A 19,643-nucleotide genomic window follows, 5' to 3' on the forward strand; every position below is an offset into this window, starting at 1 on the left:
CCATACAGCTGTGAGTGTAAGAAACATTGACTTACCACAGCAAAGGGGCTTAATGAGCACTACATGCAGCAGTGATAGAGGAGGCATCCGTCGTTCTGTCCCAGGAGGGAGCAGCAGAGGGTGATAGTACAGCTCTGATAGATGACCGCCAGAACCTGCAGCTCTGTTCTGCCAGCTGCTGAGCACAGACACACACACAAATGCAGTATATGCACGCATGAACAAGCGTGCACACACACACACACACAAATACAGTTTTAATATTGCAGTCAATGATATCTTCTTTCAGCAGTGCGTAAGACCCGTAATGTGAGTGTTATTTGGCATATTAATCCTTTATTTGCAGAATTTTTTTGGCCACTTTGCAGCAGTCGGAACGAGCTATAACCCCCAACACTGACTTGCACCGCGTCATGCAAACTTGTTAGCAAACAGTTACTGTCCATACATTACACATCCAGCAGAGACGGAACGATGTTTGGCATTCTTTTGGAGTCATTGTTATTGTATATCACAATAAGTCCAATAATTACTCTCCTTTTATCTCCGTTTTGTTTTTATTAAGTGCAGAGCAAAATATCTAGTTCTTTTGCAGTTAAGTGCGTCACTGTGTTCCTCAGCTCATTACTCACCTTCTCTGCCTGCTGTTTGGTGCTGGACACAAAACACACAGTTGGTTGAACAGAACTTTGTAGTTAGAAAAAGGACGCTTTTTGGGATTTTGACACATAAAGCCATTGTCAGTATAGAAATGTAGATTAGTTTTGTATGGGTGAAATCTTCGTGTCAAATACCTCATTACGGGTGTAGCTGTCATGTCATAAAATATTGCTGACACAAAGTTGAAATTATATGTCAAAGTGGTTGAATAATAATTTTGTATTTATTTTATTTTTTAGCAGTTTTGTACTTTGTATAGTCTTGACCAATTTTTTTTTTTTTTTTTTTTAATCTGGTACTTTATGGTAATGTATTGTTTCTTTTGCTTCAAAATGTATTCAAACCTTTTGTATGAACACGTATTGTTTGCAAATGTATTATTACAAGCCAAATGTTTAGCAGAGACGCTTCAAAAGCAGATGATGACCTCAGGCTTTAAAAAATGCAAAAAACAAAACACTACTTCTGAGCCTCTAATCTTATTGAGTTTGAGACATGATGCTCTGTGCGGCTAGACTACACACTGCATGCTGATTATCACTGGACTGTAATACATTCTATCCAGTATTGTCATGGCCTTACCCTGGTTTAAAGACCTAGATCTATTGTCCACACTGATGTCTGTGGTACAGCTGCTGTTCCTGTTGGTTTAGTCTTGGCATGGTGATTTGGCTACACTTATTAAAGCATGTAACATTCATGCTACACTTGGCAGGGGCGTTTGCTGGAGAGGTAGGTGGTTCTGTCGACGGGTTGACATGAGTCTGGGTAATCCACCGGCTGCTCCGCTATGCCTGTGCATGGCTCTGGGCTGGCCCCATACAAAAGAGCAGACCTGAAAAGCACCATAATGAGGCGCAGGCTGGAAGAAAAGGCATGTCTCTTTCCATTTCTCTGAGCGAAAAGAAAAGAGCAACATAAAAGAATAGAGGACAAGAAAGAAAGATGAAAATAAGCCTCTCAAATCCAGGTTTTTGGCTGTGCTGTCTCTTTGAGTTTATCTTTTTTCCATGCATGTGTTTTATTATGGTAATGAAATGTTGGATAAACATAGTCTGTGATGGAAGAGCAACGGTTTTCAGTGGAAAGAGGAGAAAAATAGGAAGGAGGGGTCAGGGGTGCAGCTAAATGTCATTGATAAAGCGCAAAATATTCTGAACTGGCTTCCATCTCCTTCAACCCGTCCATTTCTATGCATTCTCTTTCGTTTTATTCCTTTTGTCCTAGAGGTTCACATAAACGTGAAAATATTGTTCACTCTGGCCATATCTTTGTTCAATTTCAGAGTGCTCCAACTAAAGTAAACATTGTTCATCACTGTAATGTCCCTGTCGCTGCCTGGAATCAAACAATCCTTTGTTGGTGACACAAGTGTTAGAATACTCATTAACTTTGCTGCAGCCCTATACATGTTTACATCAAGTATACAGGCATCAGCAGGGACTCAAACCCATTTTCTCAAAAGGTAATTTTGTTAAAACGGACTACTCTACTCACCGGCTCAACAACCCCCTGATAAGTATTCTCTGAGGCAGACAAAAGAAAGTACAAACAGAGTTAAAGATCAGAAGAGGGTGCACTTTCTCTCCAGTGCAGAGAACATCAAAGCAGCCTGTCGTCTTTGTGCTGTGATGTTAATCTTGCTGCTTTGATGACCTTTGACCTCAGGTTCAGACCCAGACAGGAGGACAAGAGGAATTGAGAAGGGGTGGACAAAATAACAGGAACACCTTACTGTGTAATGCAATCCATTGCAAGGAAATGACATACTGTAGGCTGTGTCAAACACCGGAAAACTGAATTATTGAACAGGAACAGAGGTCAAATTGTGGATGTATTTAGGAGACCTGGATACCAGGTTACAAGATGGCATTTCATTCATTTAAACAACTTTTTCAGAGGTACTTTCATCCAAAGCGTTTTTCAAGCTTTTTGCTTCAGATGTGTCACGTACTTCTGCAAATCTGGGCTCACAGGGGAAACACTTTGGTTTCCTTGTCTTGATCACAACAAGTGATCCTTGACTTCAGATTGACTCCCCACACTCACACAAATGGGTTTAAACAAAATAATCACGTGCCTCCTATTCGACTTTCCAAAGATTATTGGACCAAATGGATAAAATTCTGAAAATAAAAAGTAATTTTGTGGGCTTTGTTACAGTCTGAAATATGTAGTCACCTTTTTGTAGCCATACTCCTTTTCCAAAGATGAGGTAAGATGAGGGAAATACACGTTTTAGGCCAGTGAGCATCATTTGATGAATGTAGAGTAATCTGCAGTTAGGTGATGAGTCTCTTTGTCAATATGACCCCTTGTGATATGACCCTTTCCACATATATATAGTTATTTGATCGATTGTTAACACGAAAATAGCCGCTTTAACAACACTATGCACTACACCTTTGAAAAAAAAAAGTTGAGTCGACACCTCTCAACCCCTCAAGCTGTTTTATCACAAAATAATTGTCAGTGATACGTGTCTAAGAGCTGATATCTCTGTAGTATTGGCTTCCGCTACTGCAGGTTTCACTAGTACACGACACAACGCTCACAGTACATGAAGACTGAACCGCCGCGGAGACGCGTATAAAGTCGTAGTGGACAGTGAAGGATAAAGATGGTGACTCTGCACATTCTCACACAAGTGTGCACCAAACGGAGACAGGATGTGAAGCCAGATGGAGAGTTCGACAGGCAGTAAGAGAGAATAAGAGGGTAGTCGAGGTGCTAGGTGGAGGTGACTGCACCATCCTTTCCTTTCATCCCACCTGGCGGTTCCACCTGTGCCCCTCCAGAAACTACCGCTCCTCTGCTGATAGAGCTCCAGCTGCTTGCTGCTGGGCACATAGCTGGCAGCTCTGCCATACATAATTAATCAGGCTGAGATCTGCAGAGCTCTCCTGTTCATTCTCGCTCTGTGGACTTTTTACTTGGCCTCACTTTGGAAGTCTGCTCTTCTACATCTGCACACATTTACGCCTGCTAGCATGCAAAACCTCTCAACCACAGCAACGTTTCAAGCAGTGATGTTTTATTCATTTGTTTTTGGGGAAGTTGCAAGGTTGCTTTTTATACTGCAGCGAAATGTTTTACTTATTTTTGCAGGATATATTTTTTTATATAATATATATAATTAAGCTGTTCCCTTAGGACATAACATACATAACATGGAATTTGGTAGTATGAGTCAGGAGACCTCTGAGAACATAGAAAAAGGATGCAGGAAAAATATTTTTCAACATCAATGGATATAGCAGTGGTATGCAAAAAAATCAAATGTGAATTTGTACTGAAAATCAGCTGTTGTATCAGTGTGGGTTTGTTCATTTGTACTATGCAGCCCCAGGGCTGGTACTGATAGAAAATCTGTTCGGTAAATGCTTAACTTACTTTATTAGTTTTTTTTTAACGCCCTTTTCGAAGGTCTTGTTCAGCTAATAGAAAACCACATTCATGTTCCCACGTGTGTTTTGTTCACTGAGCTACACACACATTTTTCTTCTTTACTCACCCTCGTAGTTTATGACATAATGGGCGTCTGTGCATTTCTGATGTGTTCGGTTCAGTCTTGTCGCAAGAAAAACTGGAGATCAGATACAGTGGGTACGGAAAGTATTCAGACCCCTTTAAATTTTTCACTCTTTGTTTCATTGCAGCCATTTGCTAAAATCAAAAAAGTTTCATTTTATTTCTCGTTAATGTACACTCAGCACCCCATCTTGACAGAAAAAAACAGAAATGTAGAAATTTGTGCAAATTTATTAAAAAAGAAAAACTGAAATATCACATGGTCATAAGTATTCAGACCCTTTGCTGTAACACTCATATTTAACTCACATGCTGTCCATTTCTTCTGATCCTCCTTGAGATGGTTCTACTCCTTCATTGGAGTCCAGCTGTGTTTAATTAAACTGATTGGACTTGATTAGGAAAGGCACACACCTGTCTATATAAGACCTTACAGCTCACAGTGCATGTCAGAGCAAATGAGAATCATGAGGTCGAAGGAACTGTCCAAGGAGCTCAGAGACAGAATTGTGGCAAGGCACAGATCTGGCCAAGGTTACAAAATAGTTTCTGCAGCACTCAAGGTTCCTAAGAGCACAGTGGCCTCCATAATCCTTAAATGGAAGAAGTTTGGGACGACCAGAACTCTTCCTGGACCTGGCCGTCCAGCCAAACTGAGCAATCGTGGGAGAAGAGCCTTGGTGAGAGAGGTAAAGAAGAACCCAAAGATCACTGTGGCTGAGCTCCAGAGATGCAGTAGGGAGATGGGAGAAAGTTCCACAAAGTCAACCATCACTGCAGCCCTCCACCAGTCGGGGCTTTATGGCAGAGTGGCCCGACGGAAGCCTCTCCTCAGTGCAAGACATATGAAAGCCCGCATAGAGTTTGCCAAAAAACACATGAAGGACTCCCAGACTATGAGAAATAAGATTCTCTGGTCTGATGAGACCAAGATTGAACTTTTTGGCGTTAATTCTAAGCGGTATGTGTGGAGAAAACCAGGCACTGCTCATCACCTGCCCAATACAATCCCAACAGTGAAACATGGTGGTGGCAGCATCATGCTATGGGGGTGTTTTTCAGCTGCAGGGACAGGACGACTGGTTGCAATTGAAGGAAAGATGAATGCGGCCAAGTACAGAGATATCCTGGAAGAAAAACCTCTTCCAGAGTGCTCTGGACCTCAGACTGGGCCGAAGGTTCACCTTCCAACAAGACAATGACCCTAAGCACACAGCTAAAATAACAAAGGAGTGGCTTCGGAATAACTCTGTGACCATTCTTGACTGGCCCAGCCAGAGCCCTGACCTAAACCCAATTGAGCATCTCTGGAGAGACCTGAAAATGGCTGTCCACCAACGTTCACCATCCAACCTGACGGAACTGGAGAGGATCTGCAAGGAAGAATGGCAGAGGATCCCCAAATCCAGGTGTGAAAAGCTTGTTGCATCATTCCCAAGAAGACTCATGGCTGTACTAGCTCAAAAGGGTGCTTCTACTCAACACTGAGCAAAGGGTCTGAATACTTATGACCATGTGATATTTCAGTTTTTCTTTTTTAATAAATTTGCACAAATTTCTACATTTCTGTTTTTTTCTGTCAACATGGGATGCTTAGTGTACATTAATGAGAAATAAAATGAACTCTTTTGATTTTAGCAAATGGCTGCAATGAAACAAAGAGTGAAAAATGTAAAGGAGTCTGAATACTTTCCGTACCCACTGTAAATCAGGTGTCTTATGGGATTCTCAGAAGCTCTGGCCGTGGCACCACCTCAATGACGTTGCTTCCTGGTTATAACTCCCCTTGATTTTTTTTTTTCCTCAGGATTTGAATAATTTAGTAGAGTCCATTTAGTTTAGCTACTGTGTCAGCTTTTCACAAGGAACTGTGGCCTAGTCTGACCTGTGACATTACGAGCTTGATTACTTTATGTTTATATCTGCACTCGAGGATAATGGACAGGAAGGTGGACGATCAAGAGGAAAGCTGATGCAGTTGAGGACTAAAGCGAGCTGGACTTGGTGAAAGATACTTGGTTCCTTAATGCCACAGTCGTTTGTGTATCACAGCTCATCTGCACTGTTGTCACTGAGGGAGTGTCGAAGCTGCGCTGCTCCATTGAACAGAAGAGAGCTGAGTGCTTTTTCAAATCAGAGCTCAGTGCGAGCAGCTTCTCGGTGTCGTGGCAGTTATTTCATTTATGCTAATTAACAATGAACCCGGCTGTGATCTCAAGCATGTTTCTCGATTTGTGGCCCTGACTAAATTTGGATTACATTTTAGACTTCAATATGCGCCTGTAGGTTGTCAGTAGAAAAGACAACATACAAGCCCATAAGCTTTTACAAGTGATCAGTCAGTAAAATAAAAAAAAACTCCCTTTTAGGAATAATTCATTCACTGAACATGTTATTTTCTTTGCTCCACTGCAGAAGTTTTAGTTTTTTTTTTACTACATATTTTGAGCTTTGTTGCTTTAAAGCACAAAGATTATAGTTTAAACCGTAAAACCTCCCATACTAAAAAAAACAATTTTTTTTTTTTTTATTTGATTTGTTGACTTTTTGTTTCACCTCTAATAAGTCCAGGAATGACCCATGCTATTTTTTATTTTTTTGCCAATTATCACAATTCTGCATCTTTTCCATGAAGATTTCACTTGTGATTCTTCCAGTTCAGTGCAGCTATATACACTCATATGGTGATTTAAAACATTTCAAAGGACATGTTATATTTTTAGCTTTTGGTCTTACAGCTGTGAAATTTGGGGGTCACATAGTCCAGTTAAAACTGCATGTACTGTATCTTTGATGAACTTCGGTAGATTTAAAACCCCCTTCGACCTGCCAGATGGTGGCACTGTAACAAACACCTATTGGGACACGTGTGTGTGTGTATGGGTAACTGAAGGAAGGGCGATGTGTTTTATTTGTGATGGTTGTAGGTTGATTTTATGTTGTTGTATTGTGTACGAATTTAAAACTGGGCTGATCTGAGGTGGATTGTAATCGTCTCCGTTGAGCCTGTTCACCACAGCAGCATGTAAATTGAAGGGTAACTGTAGTCTCTATTTTCATGTCTGTATTTATAGAGCTTTATTTGGACATATTCTGGAGTAGTAATATACTGTATGTCAGCTTTAATGCACAAAAAAAAAACGTGCAACTGGTATATTTTTCCACAAACTCATTTAATAGTATTTAACTTTACGTTTACACATTTGCCTTTTTACATTGTCTATAAGTTTCATCAAGTATCACTTTTTGGTTTTTTTTAGACTATTTTCCATTTCTGTCGTTCCATCCATTTCTGAGGTTGTATTTGTCAATGTTCAACAAATCGTGCTTGTGACAACGAAACATCAAATAAGCCTCCTTATGTCCTGTTTCATCAGGGCCACTTTCTAAGCAGTCTTCAAGTTCTCTCTCGAACACTTCTTTCTTTAACATGAGACTCTCTTTGACTTGCAGTCGTCTCTCTTTTGACTCCTGCCCTCAGTTTTATCCTCAGTGCTGCTCCAGGCACCATCAGGAAGGTTTAAAACCCTGTAAAGCAGGCAAAGACAAAATTATATTTCCTCTTATATGACTCCTATTGGTTGTCTTTTTCTGGTCTTGGAGTTTCATGTAAACCAAATGCCAAGAGGCTGCTAGTTAGTTGCTCAGAGACTATTGAGTGTTGTTCCTTTATCCCTCTAATCTTCAGCGTAACGGTTTGCGTTCCCTCTGCGTGTCTGTTCACTGTCCTGAGGCTCCCAGAGGCTCCACAGCAAATGGCCTGTTACACTTATCAGCACCTCTCTCCCCCTCTGCTTCAGTCTGTCCCCCCCCCCTTCTTCCTTGTCCGTCCCTTCACCCCCTCTCCCTGTCATCACTAGCCGTCTGCTACTTAATCCAATTATTCTTTTAAGCTGACACGCTCTGTAACTCACCACAAACTCTATGGTTGAGGGACTGTGCATCACGTCTACACACACACACACACACACACACACACACACTGACACGTACACAAACAATCCCCTTCACACCTGCAGCCACATGCACAGACATTGTTACTGAGCACCGGTAGTGCAAATATTTCTTACAGATGAAGGTCATGCAAAGTGAAAATTTAGAAAGTTTAATACGGATCAAATGCTGCACATGTATCAGTGCTCTCAGGTCCTGCATCGTAGTCGCCCCCTTCTGCTTGTTTCGTCTATTTTCAGGTGTCCTAACAGAGGCTCTGGCCTCTGCTGTCACCATCTGATTCACTGTACCCTTGAGGTGACTCTGTCTATTTCTGTGTGTTGTCCTCCACTTCTCTGCTACGTGTTTACCAGCATCTGTCTTTGCAGTCTCACAACCTGGTGCAGAAGGTCCTGCTCCCTGTGTGTGTGTGTGTGTGTGTGTGTGTGTGTGTGTGTGTGTGTGTGTGTGTGTGTGTGTGTGTGTGTGTGTGTGTGTGTGTGTCTGTCTGTCTTTATGGGGATCACATATCCACACAAATGTAGAAAGATGAGAAAACTCATCAAAGGGGAGGACATTTTGTCCATTTCTTGCCTCTTTAATGGGATTTTTTTTTTTGCCACAGACCTTTGGTTTCCAGTTAACGTTATAATCAGGATCCATTTCAGGTTACAGTTGAAAGTGCAATTAACATTAATCAGGACTGGAACTTTTGAATTGGAGATAAATGTGTAATGTTTATATAAGGATCAAGTTTACAGGAGCCAGTGTACATGATTGGACTGCAGATCTCATGAAGTAGCTCTGATAAAACATAACCTGATCCTAAGATTAGACATGTGGTTCTTGCAAGTACAACAATGCATAAACCCGATTGAGTGGATGCTTCTGTGCTTGCACATGTTGTGTAATACCTTCCTCATGTTCAGTATCAAAGTAGCCAATCTACACCCTTCTCCCTCATTCAACAGTTTACGTGCTAAGTGGTCAATGGTATGACAGCGTGCATCACTGCATCTTAAAAACACAACACATACTGTAAAATTGCCTGCGTGAAGTAGGTAGTAAATGTGCAGTCGCAGCCTTGACAGGATAATTAATCCCTGGATTCTGAGATTTCACCCCATTGCAAATCTTGACAAAAATTTCTGCCGCAAAGGGGCAGCGAGCGTCACAAAAGAAGCTGTGTTCGGTTGTTTTTGGTGCTGACACAACAACAGTTGAGAGTAACAGATGGAGCTTGTGTGTGTGTGTGTGTGTGTGTGTGTGTGTGTGTGTGTGTGTGTGTGTGTGTGTGTGTGTTTCAGGGTGATTGGGACTGGAGCTGACTGCAGTATGTGTTTGATCTGAATCTTAACTGAGGGAGTCTGAGGAGACTTCTGTCTCTCTGGAGAAGGATTTTTGAAAGATTGTCTGTTTTATTTTGGTCTGATTCTCGGAGAGGAGCTCCGTCTGAGACTTTTGTTGGCTATTATGAATTTTTGTCATTTAAACCAGTCCTACTATTTTTCACACCTTTTGTATATTTATTGCTGTCCATCTGCATACATAATATGAAGACAATTGATGTTGCTTTGCTCTGAAATACGGTTGTGTACATTCACTGTTTCTATGTGTCTCTCCGTCATAGACTTGGCCTCACTGGATGTTTTGTTTTTGTATTATTGTGTTAAAGGTGTTTGTTAAGCTATTTTTATGTGGTGTGTTTTGTACTGCACATATGTGGTTGCACATTTCTATGTGAGAATTCGGGGTAAGTACACGACATTTTCTATCCAGATGCCACTTGCACAAGCGTGATATAAAGGAATCCCGACTCCCTCCGGTGTGTAAGTTGCAGCTTTCCACAGCGACACAGCTGATCCATCTATGAGCCAAAAACCATCATCACCAGATCCTCCTCCATTGCTATCAGTGTGGTGTTTCCTACCTCTCACTACCATGTGTGTCGTGCCACATCGTGCTTCCACACTCATACCACTCATCCTAACCTGACCTGTTTCCCGCAGGGAGAGTTTTTTGGGGGGAGGGATGGGGTTGGACAAGCCAGGTGGGGTGGGGCGGGGTGGGTCCTCTTCCTCCTCTCCCTCCCTCCCGCTTTCACCTTGTTTTCTTTCTGTGTCTCAATATATTGTTCACCTGTTCCTCTGAATCTTTTTCATTTCCTTGCCATTGTTTTCTGTCCGCTTTGCTGCTCTCCTCTGCCCTCCCTCTTCTTTTCTGTCTCACCAGCTCTGCTTCTCACTGTTGCGATTAACCGGGCTCTGTCTTTATGTCGTATGTCCTTTTAGGCCCACGCCGTGCATCGCTGGCTAATCGATCAGGACAGTAGTGTGAGCTCTGAGATGCCGGATGGCCAAGGAGTATGGCACTATGATGATGAAGTAAATATCTGCAACCCGTATATCTGGCTTTTCCTATTTCTTTATATCTATATATCTCTATATATCTATATGTATTTATATATTATGTATTTATGACCATCTTGTATCTGTCACTTAAAATTTGTGTCACTGTTGTTGCTCTGCTGTTGTTGTTGTTTTTATCTTTATCTCTCTTGTTTTTGTTGTGTGTTGCTTCTGGTATTGTAGTTCTGGTTCCTTTGACTTTCTAGTGTTGCTGTTGTGCTGTGAGCTGATTCAGTCAGGTGTCGTGGGATCAGGCTGGAGTTTTTTCTTTGTTCCTGTCTTTGCTTGACGTATCGTACTAACTTGCTGACTTTTTAATTTCTTCATTTAGTTTGTTTTCGTTTTGCGTTCCTCTTTTAGTTTTACATAATTATATATAACATGAGTGTGTATTTGTATCTATTTTGATATCTATATCGGTGTCTGTGATTTCCCTGAAATTACTGTTGTCAAGCAGCATATTACATGGCAAGAGTCCACGGGCAAAATATAGCTCTGATATAGTTTCCATAGACTCGATACAAGTTTCAAGTAGGTCTGCGCTTCCTGCTACACAAACAACTACACACAACAGTTCACAGTAGAGATAATAGACAAAAGTCCCAAGTATTTTTCCTGTGGGTTCTTCTGAATTATACAATATGCTTGTGTCATTCTGTGTTCATGTTTAGGATTAAATCAAAGCGTGTGAGTGTGTCTATGTGACTGTGTGTGTGTGTGTGTGTGTGTGTGTGTGTGTGTGCGTGTGTAGGTGAATGAGACTGTGAAACAGGAGAGATGTGCAAGGATGTGTTTGGGGTTTGATCTCTATGTTGTTATCAGTGAGTTTGTGCGCATGCTTCTTTTCCGTCCTTGCATGGCTTCAATCTGTGTATTAGTGTAAAGTATAATATGTTCGTCTGTATCTCCGTCTATGTCCGTCTGTGCTTTTGTGTTGTTGGTGTTGAGTGCTGTAGGTGTTGTGGTGTTGCCTGCTCTTGCCCGTGCCTTTGATGTGTGGGTGTTGTGTATTGTGGCTGTGTTATATCCTGTGTCACTGTTTTGTCATGTGCTGTGCCTGTGTTTTGTCTGTTTCTATCTGTTTAAACAGTCTGGAATACGTTCGCCAAAGGTTTTATTGCACCTACAGTATCTAATAGATGATCTTGAATCCATTCCCACTTGTTGGAGGAGAGATCATCTAAGTGCAATAAGGCTGCTGGGAAACTTGTCCCAGACGACTCTTTTCCCTGACGATTTCCCCTCAGATCCTTGCTCCCCACCCTTGCTCTCATGTCAAATTCCTAAACCTACTCTCCCGATCTCCATATTGCTCCCAAACACTCTGGAGCATCATTGGGTTAACCTTTACTGAAACTCAGTCAACAAAGTAAAGTAGTAAAGAATATGAAGCATTTGGAAGTGCAGAGATTTCGGAACAAATGGCTTCAAAAGATGAGGTGAACACATTTAACAAAGAATGAAGGTAACACAAAAGGCAAGTGAAAAAGTATGTAAACCATCATCCAAAAACAGCCCAACAACAATATGGAGTCTTTCCCTCGGTGATGCTCTTGAATGCTCTTGAATCTTTAGTGCTCTGGTTAACTGTATTTTACCTTTTTTGTTGTGAATATTATTTTACCCTTTGTGTGAATGAGTGAAAGATTATGTTTTCATTTGTTTATTTTTATCCGTCAGGGCTATAAATACCCTTCTGTTATAGGTTCAATCCAGTTGGGACTACAGACCCCGTTCTTCAGGTTAGCAAATAAAACCACCTTGATAAAAAAAAAAACACAGATAGGTAACTTATTAAAGTCAGCAAGTGAGTAACGGAGTACAATATAGAGTAAGGTATTCCTGTGTCATTTTGGAAAAGGTTATGGTGACTGCTGGATGCCAGGAGAGACTTACAATTACCTTGTTTGAGCCCAGAGTAGAGAGAGACAAAGAGAAAGAGATAGTCTTGAAGAGCACAGTCCCTCCGCCTGCCCTTTGCCAACACAACAGTGGGAAGCAGCAGCAGCAGACACTAAACCCCTGCAACAAGGCATCTGCTTTCCAAACTCGTGATTACTGAGTGATACAGTATCCCTTTCTATCAAGAGCCCTCAACTTCATCCTTTACCATTCAAGCTGTGCATCCTAAAAGAAAACTACAACCTTGGTTTTATTCTTGTCGCCCCTGCAATCCGCTCAATTCTGGTAACATTGTACTCGGGGACATTGTAGGTCTGGAAATGCAGTGAAATTAGAAAAACAAGTACACCCGGGAAACAAGCATAAACGGTCAGACGACCATACAGGTTTGAAACAAACCAACCGTTTGCCCTCATCCATACATCTTTAAATGCAAGTCTCTCTATGTGGTTGAAAACCATTGGTGACTGCAACTCTAATGTCAATAATAATCCCACATTAAACGGTAAAACAGCATAGCAGTCACAGTAGTAGTATGCAAACATCTTGCATGTGTGACAAGAGCTGGTTACAATGACAACAGTCAGTCTTATTGTAATGTAGGTGACGTTATTCCAACGTAAAGTCTGGGCCGAACAAACCAGGAGGGACGAAAACTTTAACGCACTTGCCGAACAGTAAAATCAAGGTCCATAGGTGTCGTATCCAGCTCATATATTACATTCAGGTTGTCTGACCACTCGTGTTTGTTACATGGTTGGACCTAGTTTTAATACATGTTTGTGGCAAAAGCAATCATAACCAATAGAAGCAAATTTCCAAAGCTACACAAATTTAAACCTGGTTTGTGTAACAGCATAAATTCACTCCAGCCTCCTTTTATTGTTCTCAGCTGTCAGAGCAAATAAGTCCAAAAGCATTAAGTAGCATCATGCAGACTGGCCAGTCAGCAGCTTGGTGATGTAAAAGTCTCCCCCAACCCTCGAACTGGTCGCACAAACCACGGCTCTTCCCCTGGGGGCTGATGTAATTTAGACAAAAATCTAACGCTTCATCAAATGGCACACCCCACCCCGCCCCTCCCCTGTAACAGATTTGTGACATGTCAGAGGTCTGTGTAAAGGCTCCATCCCCTTTGCCACCATTAATAGTCAGTGGGCCTGGAGAATATCCCTTATCGTCCCACAGCTCTAATTACCCCTCAGTGAGTCTTTGGAGACAGATGCTCAGAGAGCCAAGCCCCATTCGTCACAGTACGGCTTCATGGTAGACGCAATATGAAAAAAAAGCAAACTGTCACACTCTGCACTGTCACATAAATTCTCCTCCGTCTCATTTTCTCTTTTCCAGCTGCTCCCCAGCCCACTGTAGATGCAGACTACATTAGGAAGCCCATTCATATCCAGCCACCAGCAGTTGGCTGTAATTTGTTTCGGCTAGGGGGGGCAGAGTGTAATTTACATGTGAAAGGCCACGGTGTATTCAAATATTGTAACTCTCATTTTTGTCCCAGGGTTATTGATACCAGCTTCACAGAATTCAGATTAGAGGTTTACTGCTATTGTATAAGTCTGCAGAAGTCGTGTAATAATGTCTCAGTTGGCCACGTACCAACTTGAGGAAGAAAGCAGGAGAGCAGATTCCTCCTCGTCCTGCTGACCCATTAGGAACTGATCTTTTCTGTCCTTTTGCAACAGTTAGATGCCTCTTGGGAACAATCTGGCCCACAAAGAATATTTTTAATGGACCCATCCCAGCAACTATAACCTAAATGACTTTATATATGCAGAGCACACCTACACCATACTATAGTTAAAATTCTTAAAGCCGGTTAATCTTTAAAGGCGTAAATGTCAAACTTTGAATAAAAGGTGTTCAATTTCCATTAAAGTACTGTTAGTACATATATTACAGTCACTCCCTTTTATCTCCTAGTTACAAATTTAAACATTATATTTTCTACTTGTAAAAGTAAAAATGTACAAACATAACTTTGTCACAAGGCACCGCGAGCAGGGCTGAAAGGAAAGTTTCAAAGCCTTTCTCATACTCAGGTCACTATATCATGAAATATGAATGTTCCCAATTCAAACTCAAAAGTTTTCCTTTTCTCTCAAAGTAATCTGAGGATACACTTAACTTCCCACTCAACGTCTAGCTTTCATGGATTAAAGGAAGCCATGTCTTGACTATTTCACTTTTAAATTCCATTCCCAATTAATTTACACTTCTAATCTAATTTATTTATATTGACTCAGTTTGGCTATTTGTCTTCAAATTATCTCATTTATGACCTTTACCCAGTATTTTAGACAGGTTTTACTTTTGTTGACATTTTCAACATTTTTTCAACATTTTTTCAACATTTTTTTTTGCTTTTTCCATTGAAACTCTAAGGTACCTGAGATTTCATCAGTTTGATTGTTTTCATGTGTGTTTACTGACAGAGAGAGAGAGAGAGAGAGACAAACTGAGCAACAATGAATGTGCATGCATGCGTGCATGTGCATGTGTTTTAGGTGAATGCGCAGAGTGCATGGTAACAGTGGAAGTATACTCCAAAAGAAAGTGCAGGTCGAGAGTCTGTAGAACAAGTCTTTTAAAATGAACAAACTGTTAGACATTCCCACTTTCGCTGTGGTTTTCCAGATGTATTTACAATAAGTGTGACAATTGTCACAGTTTGTAGTCCTCCAAACATTTACCCACACTCTTACTTCCGTCCCGTCAGCATTATCAATCATTAGGACCTGGTGAGAATAGAGCCAGCAGAGTGCCACTTGAATAAAACAATAAATGGACAGTGGATAGAACAGATGTTCTCAGTGTTTCACAGACTCTGTCTGCTCAACGTTTCCAAGTGAACTCTGCTCGTGTTCAGCACAGACCAGAGGAGGAAAGTCAAAAATCAGTACTCCCTCTACCAACGCTATTCAGTCAATCTTATATGCTTAAATTTGATTATTAGCAACTGAATTTTGAAAATAATACGTAATTTTAGTCCTACTTTTAGAGTTTTACTTTTTATGATAAGAACATAACATAAGAAGAAAAACTTCTGGGCATTTAAACGCCTTTTAATATGGCATAATTGCCATCTCAAACCTAAAACAAAATGTGTATTTTGACTAACACACAAGAATTGACTGAAGCTATCAGTAGCTATTAATATATAGTGATTGCAAGTCCCTTTCTGTTTTTCAGTGCTGCCCACCACTATCAGAAGTTAAAGGTTTCGACAAAGTTAAATAAAGAAATTGAAAGAAAAACACGTTTTCACACAAAACCACCAGAACGGAAGTTATAGTCAACAGGATGATACGAGACATGGATAAAATCATCAGTATGGATTGTGATCAATGTATGATTCTAATTGTAATATTAACTGTCATTTTAATGTTTAACGAAAATATTTATATTTTAGGCTTGCCTCCACCGGAACCTGAAGTATGTGTGTGTAAATAGGCTTGGCCCAAATACGTCAGGACTTTGGGCCCCAAAGGTTTCGGACTGAACTGCGTCTCTGCTACTTGATTGTACCTCCATTTTATTATTTAGTGACCTCACTGTAATGATCAGCTTCTCTCACCACCCTCACGTTTCCAAAGAAAAAATATAAACTTCCCTTTCCACAGGGTCGGACGATGCATTGCACGACCATGTTCAGTTTGAGTATACCGTTGCCTGAATTGTATGCTTATATATGAAAGGTTGCTGTGAGCTACATACAGTATGTGTGTGCTGAATGTAAGCGAGTGTGTGTTATGCACCTGCATGTACTGCACTGTAGGTGAATGGGAGTGTGTTGATGCGTGTGTAACGTGAGTCTGTCTGAGTGTGTGTTAGGAGCTGTAAGTGTGTATGGTAGCAGTAAAGTAGCTGAATAGAAGCAGCTGAGTGATTGACGCCAGCTTTAAAATCTTACTGTGGACTGCGCGGGCTCTGATTGATGAGGGCATCTCCCTTCATTGCTTGTATGTAATATTTATTTACACGTAAATCTCAGATGGAGCAGGCAGCTCTGCATCTGTCCCCTGAGGATAAAGATATTAACTGTTCAAATGGAAAACAACATTGTAGACACATCAAATATGTATTTCTGTTTTAATTAAGAGCAGGCCATACATTTAGGTATGAATGGGTCCTCTTTTGTTGTAGGTAGTCACTCATTGTCACTGCTTTAGTGTCAGTAACCTGATGATAGACAGTGTGTGTGTGTGTGTGTGTGTGTGTGTGTGTGTGTGTGTGTGTGGAGGGAGGGTGGGGGTCAGGGTCTGACTCAGCAAAACTGTACAGTTGAAGATCCCATCGTACTGTCAACAAGACTGTGGAAGAAAAGAAGATATTGCGCTCACATCCATCGAGGCACAGACTCTGTGAAGCTCCCAAGGCATGTTTATTTATCATCACAGTTGCCTCCATCTCCAAGACGTCTTCCCTTCTTTTCGCTTTGACGTGCACCTCTTGCTCTTTCCATCCATCTCTTCTTTCATCTTTTCCATCCCGGCCTGTTTACTGGCTTACTTCCACTCTTTGCAGTGAGAAATGAGGCTGGTGCTGCACGGAGGCTGTTTGGAAATGCCACTGTCCCCACACAGATGATAATGACATACTGCTGAGTTGTGGACAGATTTAAAACATGCACTGAGAACATTATGGTGCAGGAAGACACAGGAGCCATTGCGTGTCATACAAAGGCACATGCAACTTTTTTTTTTTTATTATTAAAAAAGTTATTTGCTAAGACTCTAATGTTAATGCATTAATTTTGTTGTTTGTTGCGTCATATTACAGCAGTTGACTTTAGACATATAACGAGAACCTAAACATCAGCTGATAAATGCTAAAACAAAATGCCCTACTATCATAATTCATTTATTCTTAAAAGACACAAACTTCTCCACATAACTTTACTTGATGTTATTTGTTTTTTTAAATAAAGGTTTATAGGCTTTTAGCTTCACTGTTTCTTGGCTTGAAAAGCAGCAGTTTTAAGCACACTCGCATAAAGAATTCAATAGGAGTGACCTCTGGGGATCGTCAGTGAATCAATAAAACGCTACAAATTGTTAATGGGAATAAAAACTGGGCTTGGTCGGCTGTGGGTAAATGGCTGAATCCAATACATTGTAATCCTTCACAAAGAAAGTTCTAAAATGAATTGATATCATTGGCTGATGATACGTAACAAGAAAAGTAGTAGGTTGGGAATTTTCTTCTCGCTGTGTTTCTTCCTCAGAGGGAACAGTAGAGTTACAGTATGCCCCTCTTTAACTAAGTTACGTCAACAGTGGCAGGTAGACTCCTCGTCCTCGTGGAGTTTGTATCTTGTAGCTTGAGGCCAGTACATTAGCTCTGAATAGAGTCTTAAAAACCTGAGCCACTCCATGTCCGTGTCTATTAACCAGACTGATTGAATTATGGTCTCGCTGCTCGGTCTGATGCTGACTCGAGCACAGTTGTGACTGATGGTCAGACCCTATATTTTAAATAATGGAGTCTGTGTTCTCAGTGAGTGCTCAGGTACTGTGTACATACCAGAGAGGGAGACGTGACGAGTTGTGAAGACTGATTCTCCACAACAATGCTCTTTCTCTCTCCTCTTGCACATCTTCAGTCTGTATTTCCCCATCTCTACTTCTCCATTTATGAAGATTAATGGGAGCCTGGCCCTGTGCTGACATATTGCTGCTGTCATTCTTCTCTATTGCCCTCATCTTTTCTGCTCTCCTCGCTCGTCTGAGTATTTCTAACTCCCTGTTTTTGTCTTCCACAGGTCAATCTGGCTTTGTCACGTTGAGGCACATGTGCATTTGCTGTATGTACTGTACGTATGATAATCTGCATATATGGGAGCGAGCCACATGTACTCTTGACATATGATATGAAATCTGTCTGCAGAGTGAAGGCAGTTTTAACACCCACTGCTGTTAATGCCGAGTTAAACCGCTCTTCTGTCATTTCAGAGGCCAGGAAAGCTTAATGTAGCTTGTGAGGAGGCCCAGAAGTGCAGGATAAGGCATTGAAAGTGTGTGTTTTGTGTGTGTATTTATGTGTGTGTGACTGAGATTTGCGCCAGGGCTGCAGTAATCAGCCCGACCCAGCCCATATTCTCTTTGAAGCTGCTGCAGGCCAACGCTGCAGAGCACCATGCTGCCACTAGAGGGGCATTATGCCAAACAGGTAGTGCAACCTTTCATAGAAACATCAACACGAGTTCAAAACAAGTACAGAGAAAGAATGTAGTATTTTTAATTGATAACCCTGCACATGTTTTCTGCTTTTTAAATCCTGCTCTTCAAAGAGCTATAAATGAATACAAATATATAGTTATTTTTATACTGGAAGTATTACCACGTTTACTGTCTCTCCTGCTGCTTGACTATCACTCACACTGTTGGCCTGGAGAGTGAGTACACCAACGTATGTCTGCGATTATTCACGTCTCCTCTGCCACTTCTTTTTACCTGGCAGTGAGGATGTTTACCAGCAGGATGAGCAACGCGAGCCGTTTTTATTGCAGCCTGAGATCAGAATCGGCAATGCATTGGAGGTGTTGGGCGAGTAATGTTGGGCTTTGCCACCACGACCTCCTTTTATATTTGATCCTTAAACCCCTAAATATTTGTGTTTCTGTCTTCTGAGTGATGTTAGTCAGCATGCAAGTGTACGTGAGGCAGTAGGGGTCAGACAAGGGCAGAGAGTGTGACAGGTTGAAGAAAGACAGCTGACAGTCTGTCGGTGTTTATGCTGATTTCTCCCCCACTTTTTCAGTTCTGGGCTTGGTTTTCTGAGGCATCAGGACACGGGCAATAAACCACAGGCAGGACACGTGGACAGCTGTAGGCTTTTCTCCTGCCAACAAGAGGAGATTGACACAGGGTGCAGAGGGCAAGTCCGTCTCCAACTTAAATTAACCTTGTTTCAAAACAGGACTGTGGCGTATACTTGATAATGATTTGAAACCACTTAGAGTTGCTGAGGTTTCTGCCTCTTTAAAAAAAGACTACATCTTTGCCAAGCAACTACCTCGGGCTTAGAAATGAAGCGGAAGTGCCAGACACTGAAGTTCCTCGAGTGCCCACTTGAGGCAGGCTTCCAAAGCACGTCAGTCCCCATAGACCGCCATGTTAAAATGTCCAACTTTACAGCAGAAACAAACATGCATACAGCTTCATACAAAAACGTTTTTGGTCTGAATAGCTTATT

The 19,643-nt window shown here is 41.3% G+C and overlaps 1 protein-coding gene across 4 annotated transcripts in view; it reads left to right on the forward strand.

Annotated features, from left to right (window-relative positions):
• Positions 1-19,643, forward strand: part of ank1a (ankyrin 1, erythrocytic a) — an 88,817-nt gene that overhangs the window by 28,397 nt on the left and 40,777 nt on the right. For 3 of the 4 annotated variants that reach the window (XM_069139198.1, XM_069139197.1, XM_069139202.1), the window contains exon 2: positions 10,416-10,508. The exons of the other annotated variant lie outside the window; for it this stretch is intronic. In XM_069139198.1, coding sequence (XP_068995299.1) covers positions 10,416-10,508 — 93 coding nt within the window. The remainder of the gene's footprint in view (positions 1-10,415; positions 10,509-19,643) is intronic. 4 annotated transcript variants of the gene reach the window in all.

Source organism: Embiotoca jacksoni, unplaced genomic scaffold (assembly GCF_022577435.1).
Source record: "Embiotoca jacksoni isolate LCO1_2020_lvr unplaced genomic scaffold, fEmbJac1.0.p SCAF_8, whole genome shotgun sequence".
Classification (NCBI taxonomy): domain Eukaryota; kingdom Metazoa; phylum Chordata; class Actinopteri; family Embiotocidae; genus Embiotoca; species Embiotoca jacksoni.